We start from the raw sequence: 7,759 nt of genomic DNA, 5'->3' as shown, positions 1-7,759 counted from the left end.
ATATTTTTATGACTAGCATAGAGGGTCACCCATTATTATGATTACTTTTTTTAAGACTAGCATAGAGTCACCCATCGTTGTGATTCCATTTTTTTTATGACTAGCATAGAGGGTCACCCATCATTGTGATTCCATTTTTGTATGACTAACATAGAGGGTCACCCATAGCTGTGATTCCCGTGCTTTTATGTCCAGCATAGAGGGTCACCTATATTTGTGATTCCAGTCTTTATTCCCTAGCATGGATGGTCACCCATAGTTGTGATTCCATATTTCTATGTCTAGCATGGAGGGTCACCCATTGTTGGGATTCCATTTTTTATGTGACTAGCATAGACGGTCACCCATCGTTGTGATTCTATTTTTTTATGACTAGCATAGAGGGTTACCCATCGTTGTGATTCCATTTTTTTTATGTCTAGCATAGAGGGTCACCCATTGTTGGGATTCCATTTTTTTTATAACTAGAATAGAGGGTCACCCATTGTTGTGATTCCAATTTTTTTATGACTAGCATAGAGGGTCACCCATCGTTGTGATTCCTTTTTTTATGACTAGCATAGAGGGTCACCCATCGTTGGGATTCCATTTTTTTTATAACTAGCATAGAGGGTCACCCATCGTTGTGATTCCTTTTTTTATGACTAGCATAGAGGGTCACCCATCGTTGGGATTCCATTTTTTTATAACTAGCATAGAGGGTCACCCATCGTTGGGATTCCATTTTTTTTATAACTAGCATAGAAAGTCACCCATCGTTGTGATTACATTTTTTTATAACTAGCATAGAGGGTCACCCATTGTTGGGATTCCTTTTTTTTATGACTAGCATAGAGGGTCACCCATCGTTGTGATTCCATTTTTTTATGACTAACATAAAGGGTCACCCATTGCTGTGATTCCAGTGCTTTTATGTCTAGCATAGAGGGTCACCTATATTTGTGATTCCAGTTTTTATTCCCTATCATGGAGGGTCACCCAAAGTTGTGATTCCATATTTCTATGTCTAGCATAGAGGGTCACCCATCGTTGGGATTCCATTTTTTTAAGACTAGCATAGAGAGTCACCCATCGTTGTGATTCCATTTTTTTTATGACTAGCATAGAGGGTCACCCATCGTTGGGATTCCATTTTTTATGACTAGCATAGAGGGTTATCCATCGTTGGGATTCCATTTTTTTATGACTAGCATAGAGGGTCACCCATCGTTGTGATTCCATTTTTTTATGTCTAGCATAGAGGGTTATCCATCGTTGGGATTCCATTTTTTTTATGTGTAGCATAGAGGGTCACCCATTGTTGGGATTCCATTTTTTCATGACTAGCATAGAGGGTCATCCATCATTGGGATTCCATTTTTTCATGACTAGCATAGAGGGTTACCCATCGTTGGGATTCAATTTTTTTATGACTAGCATAGAGGGTTATCCATCGTTGGGATTCCATTTTTTTATGACTAGCATAAAGGGTCATCCATCGTTGGGATTACAATTATTTATGACTACCATAGAGGGTTATCCATCGTTGGGATTCCATTTTTTTTATGTGTAGCATAGAGGGTCACCCATTGTTGGGATTCCATTTTTTAATGACTAGCATAGAGGGTCATCCATCGTTGGGATTCCATTTTTTCATGACTAGCATAGAGGGTTACCCATCGTTGGGATTCCATTTTTTCAAGACTAGCATAGAGGGTCACCCATCGTTGGGATTCCATTTTTTCATGACTAGCATAGAGGGTCACCCATCGTTGGGATTCCATTTTTTCATGACTAGCATAGAGGGTCACCCATTGTTGGGATTCCATTTTTTCATGACTAGCATAGAGGGTCACCCATCGTTGGGATTCCATTTTTTCATGACTAGCATAGAGGGTCACCCATCGTTGGGATTCCAATTTTTTATGACTAGCATAGAGGGTCACCCATCGTTGTGATTCCATTTTCTTTATGACTAGTATAGAGGGTCACCCATCGTTGTGATTCCATATTTTTATGACTAGCATAGAGGGTCACCCATCGTTGTGATTCCATTTTTTTATGACTAGCATAGAGGATCAACCATCGTTGTGATTCCAATCTTTTTATGACTAGCATAGAGGGTCACCTATCGTTGTGATTCCTTTTTTTTATGACAAGCATAGAGAATCATCCATCGTTGTGATTCCATGTTTTATGACTAGCATAGAGGGTCACCCATCGTTGTGATTCCATATTTTTATGACTAGCATAGAGGGTCACCCATCATTGTGATTCCATTTTTTTATGACTAGCATAGAGGGTCATCTATCGTTGTGATTCCTTTTTTTTATGACAAGCATAGAGAATCATCCATCGTTGTGATTCCATGTTTTATGACTAGCATAGAGGGTCACCCATCGTTGTGATTCCATATTTTTATGACTAGCATAGAGGGTCACCCATCATTGTGATTCTATTTTTTTATGACTAGCATAGAGGGTCACCTATCGTTGTGATTATTTTTTTTATGACAAGCATAGAGAATCATCCATCGTTGTGATTCCATGTTTTATGACTAGCATAGAGGGTCACCCATCGTTGTGATTCCATATTTTTATGACTAGCATAGAGGGTCACCCATCGTTGTGATTCTATTTTTTTATGACTAGCATAGAGGATCACCCATCGTTGTGATTCCAATTTTTTTATGACTAGCAGAGGGTCACCCATCATTGTGATTCCATTTTTTTATGACTAGCATAGAGGGTCACCTATCGTTGTGATTCCTTTTTTTTATGACAAGCATAGAGAATCATCCATCGTTGTGATTCCATGTTTTATGACTAGCATAGAGGGTTACCCATCGTTGTGATTCCATTTTTTTATGACTAGCATAGAGGGTCATCCACCGTTGTGATTCCATTTTTTTATGACTAGCATATAGGGCCACCCATCATTGTGATTCCATTTTTTTATGTCTGGATCACCCATCGCTGTGATTCCATGTGAATTTGTTGTTTATTTATTTTGGACACCTAGCAACCAGATAGCCTGCATGCCCACCCATTGCCATGTTCCTTGTTTTTCAAGTTAGGCTCCTGTTCAATTACTTGTGAGGCTTGCTATTAGGTGATAGTTCTTTCCTGAGGGGTATTTTTTACAGCCATTGTGTATTTTGCCCAGCTACATCTTTTTTCCTTTCTGCCGTGAGACACTTGCGTAGGCTAGAGTGTCTTTCCCCTCCATATGATTTCTTGCATGGTCAACACCGTACCTTGAGCTGTTGTTTGATCTGGTCGCTGTCTCCACAAGAAATTAACAAAATAACTGCTGCTGAGATCAATGCGTTTGTGGATTTGGCAGAACGACAAGGCTATGAGGGAGAGGCATTGCGAAGGTTTGTGCGGGAACTCACGAATGAAGCCAATGCCCGGAGAAGGACAGAACAAGATAGGATGCGGTACGAAAGAGAAAGAGCGTATGAATTAAATAAGCGGGAAATCGACGCCCAATTAGCAAAGCTCATTTTCTACACCCGAAGTCGGTTGTGGAACGGATTAAATTCGTATGTAGAGGTACCACTGTATGTATATATATATATATATATATATATATATATATATATATATATATATATATATATATATATATATATATTGTAACACCTGACAAAATAAAAACTGTCATCACCCCCCCCCCACAAAAGCAAAATTACCCCAAGTTGAGTAATTAATCCCTATTTGGGAACCACTGGTCTAATGGCTACCTTCAGGATTCACCGAAAGATAATCCACAAAAATAACTTAAGGTTTGTTAGTAGAGAACAAAAATTTATCATATAGATTTATAAGAAGATAACCTACAGAAAGTTTATGTAGTTAAAGGTTACAGACACCTAGTGCATGAAACACTTGAAAACTGCTGTGACAATTTTGTTGCAAAGTGTACAGTTTCCTATATACTGTATTTAATTCCTATTGCAAAAATATTTTTTATTCAAAAATAAAAATATTACCAAGAAATTAAAACCAGTGTATTTAGCAACTTTCAAAGTATTTTCAAAATATCTTAATAACATTTAAGGGGGATATTATAATCAAGTTGTGCCACACATCAAAATGGTATATCAACCATTACTACAAACTTCCCTACAAAATATATAAAGAACAAAACTTACTACTTATACATGCAAATAATTTCCATGAGTCAGAAAACTCTTTTATATATAATTTTCATTTAATAAATTCTGTTATTCCTAGTCATCTTTGTAAGGAGATTAAATTTACGGCTATACGCACATCATTACTGAAACTAACTCTTCACTGACATACCAGGTAACTTGGAAATTTGCAAGGAAACTTTTCTCCCATTTGAAAGACCAGATTACACAAGATATCAACCATATTTTGAGTCACATTTGAAAATCAAAGCTCTAATGCCTTTTACAGAAATTTTGTGCCATCAATGTAAATACCCTATTACCATTGCAATCTATCAACCATCTATCAACCAAAAAATGAACAAATCATAAAGTTGAGCCCCTATTTCTAGAATATATCTATATTTTCATGGGGGGAACAATTCATCTTACCCTTCTGCTGACTGTGATCTAGGGGGAAGGCTTCGTCTTGCAGTTGGTAGCGTTATGCTTCGGTGGTAATGAGGTGGGCGCTCTAAAGTTCCCTCCCCAGAATCATCCAACCCTGATGGGTCTTCCATGTTAAAAGCCTGTTCAATTTCAGGCTTCTTATCCCACACCTCTTTGAAGAATGGGGTATAAAATGCCGCTGTCAAAAAAAAAAAATCAATTAACATTTATCAACAAGGACTGAATTGAACATTCACAAGATTTAGATATCTATCAAATACGCAAAGTATAAGGGGACTAATCAGCAAATTTTGGGGGACAATGAAAATGAAAGTTCAATCAGCTATTATGGGCCTTGAATACATTTTACCAATTTATGCACAATTATAGTCTGTGATCCTTTGATTTATTTTTAAAATTTTCAAATGAACACCTAAAATCATCACCAAATGTTTATATCTCAGCTCTTTCCTTCATGGGGTCATATAAATGTCTCTTAATAATAACATTTATCCGGTAAAAATAAAATAATAAGTTTTTTTTACAAATCCTTAACAAAATAATTTCAAATATTTGTTAAAAAAAATAAAACAGTATAAGATTTATTTGAATTTTAGATACCAAAAGTGTCCTTTAAAAAGATCACAAAATTCTGCCCATTACTTAAAAAAAAAAAAAAAACTATAGCTTTTCCTCATTTAAACAAGTATGGGCACGTTATATATAAAACATTAACACAATTCATAAAAAAATATAATGAAATGAAATTTTTTTTTCTGAAGTACAGAAATTTGAAGTTCTTACATTAAACTGACATTATAGAAACTAACCTTTGTGTTTCAGATGTGACTATCAATCCAAAACATTATTTTTCATATAAAATTAGTGTTTCAATACTTACCTAAGAACCATAGGATTTACACTCTTTCTATGAAAAAGCTCATCCATGATTAAATGAAAAATCCAAATTTATTCCTAATTATGTCAAAACCATTTGTTTCTTTCAAGATACAGCAGAGGAATACACACCAGTAAACAAACTGTTGCCCTTTTGATACCTCATTCTTCTGAGGACTAAGTATTATAAAAAAAAATTAAAACCACAGTGAGTGGAGCAATGGGTGAGAACTTATATGATTCTCAATTAAGCACTGAAATAAATAATGTCAATATGAAAATCACACATTTTAAAATAGGTAATTTACATTTTCTCCTACCTATATAATGCCGGGTCATTTAATATAGGTATACAGTATTCAAACAGGCATACTGGTACAGATGAAAAATCCTCTCGGATCTGGCAACTAATATGGCATGCCATACTCGCCAGTGTGTCGGGTCAACAGAATGTAGCTTCATTCAGGGCATCACTTCAGCTGGGACTTGCAGAGTGGATGCTATGCTCTCGTTTGTGAATGTCACAGAGACAGCAAAGACTATAATGGATTTGCAGACAAATAAAGATCTCCCGTGAAAGGAAGGTGAGGACAAATCTTCTACCTACAGCACTGTATAATAAAAAAAAATACCCATCGTTTGTGATCTTTCCTGCAAGAGTGTCCGACCAGTAGTAACGTCACACATGATTACTGTATCCCAAGGGAGGATACGATGATGAAAAGTAAGGAAAAGAAGGCCAGAGATTCTACTTTCACACAAACATAATTCATTGGGTGCAACTGTTAACTTGAACACTATGCTAATCTGTCTTGTATGGAGAAGTTTAACAACACTGATTGGCACAACATGTACAAGTTTCGCAACACCAACTGCCACCACATGTCCATGTTTCACTACACCAATTATTATTATTATTATTATTATTATTATTATGCCCCTGTGGCCACGGGGGAATAAAAACAATTAGAATAGCTCCAACATATCACTGCGTGTCGTAAGAGGCGACTAAAAGGGACGGGACAAGGGGGCTGGGAACCCCCTCTCCTGTATTATATACTCCTGTGAGACATCGAAGATGTGGAGCTGGGGGGAGAGTGACTGCTCCCCGCCCTCTAGTTTTGGGGTGTCTGAATGTGCGTGGATGTAGTACAATAGAGAGTAAAAGATGTGACATTGGAAGTATGTTTAGGAATAGAAGGATGGATATATTGGCTTTGTGTGAGACAAAGATAAGAGGGAAGGGTGAAGTGATGTTTGGTGAAGTGACTGGTAGAGTGTCTGGGATTGAAAGGGGAAGAGAATGAGAGGGTGTGGCTTTGTTGTTGAGTGCATGGATGACAGGTCAAGTAGTGGAATGGAAGGAGATATCATCTAGGTTGATGTGGGTAAGGGTTAGGTTGGGTAAGAAATTTTGGGCTTTTGTTAGTGCGAATGGGCCAGGTTGTGAGAAAAGTGAAGAAGAGCGGAATGAGTTCTGGAATGAATTAACTAGGTGTGTAGAAGGACTGGGTAGAAAGAATTATGTAGTTGTCATGGGAGACTTAAATGCAAGAGTGGGCGCTGGAGAGGTAGAAGGTGTCATTGGGAAGTATGGCGAACCAGGTGCAAATGAGAGTGGTGAGAGACTGGTAGATATGTGTGTTGAACAAGAGATGGTGAAAAGTTCTAGATTTTTCAAAAAGAAAGATTAAAAAAAAAAAGTATACATGGGTAAGAGTGGCAAATGGAAGAGTGGTAGAAAAGGCATTGATGGAATATGTGTTGATAACTAAAAGAATGTTTGGAAGATTGAAAGACGTGCACGTGCTCAAGGGTATGGCTAACGGTATGTCTGACCATTTTTTGGTGGAAGGAAAATTAGTTGTGGCAAAAGAGTGGGGGAATAGAGTAGGTGGATGTCAAAGGGAGCTAGTGAGGGTTGAAGAGTTAGTAAAACTGAAGGTAAAAAGTTAATATTAAGAAAGGATGAAAATGGCATAAGACAGAGTGAAATAAGAGAAACTGGTAATTTAGAGGAGGAGTGGAAGTTAGTAAAAGAAAATTTTGTTGGGATTGCAAGTGATGTGTGTGGCAAGAAGTTTGTTGGAGGCAGCAAGAGGAAGGGCAGTGAAAGGTGGAATGAAGGAGTGAAGGTAAAAGTGGAAGAGAAAAAGAGGGCATTTGAAGAATGGCTGCAGAGTAATAGTGTAGAGAAGTATGAAAGATATAGAGAAAAATGTGGAAATAAACCACAAGGTAACTGAGGCAAAGAGGGCGGCTGACCTGAGGTGGGGTCAGGGATTGGGTCAGTCATATGAAGAGAATAAGAAG

General features: G+C 37.4%; 1 protein-coding gene across 25 annotated transcripts in view; it reads right to left on the bottom strand.

Moving 5' to 3' along the window:
• RhoGAPp190 (Rho GTPase-activating protein 190) overlaps positions 1-7,759 on the bottom strand; it is a 709,768-nt gene that overhangs the window by 313,617 nt on the left and 388,392 nt on the right. For all 25 annotated transcript variants that reach the window (XM_068385117.1, XM_068385108.1, XM_068385124.1 and 22 more), the window contains one exon: positions 4,553-4,748. In XM_068385117.1, the coding sequence (XP_068241218.1) occupies positions 4,553-4,748 (196 nt within the window). The remainder of the gene's footprint in view (positions 1-4,552; positions 4,749-7,759) is intronic.

Source organism: Palaemon carinicauda, chromosome 1, assembly GCF_036898095.1.
Source record: "Palaemon carinicauda isolate YSFRI2023 chromosome 1, ASM3689809v2, whole genome shotgun sequence".
Taxonomy (NCBI): domain Eukaryota; kingdom Metazoa; phylum Arthropoda; class Malacostraca; order Decapoda; family Palaemonidae; genus Palaemon; species Palaemon carinicauda.
This window is presented reverse-complemented; position numbering and strand designations above follow the sequence as displayed.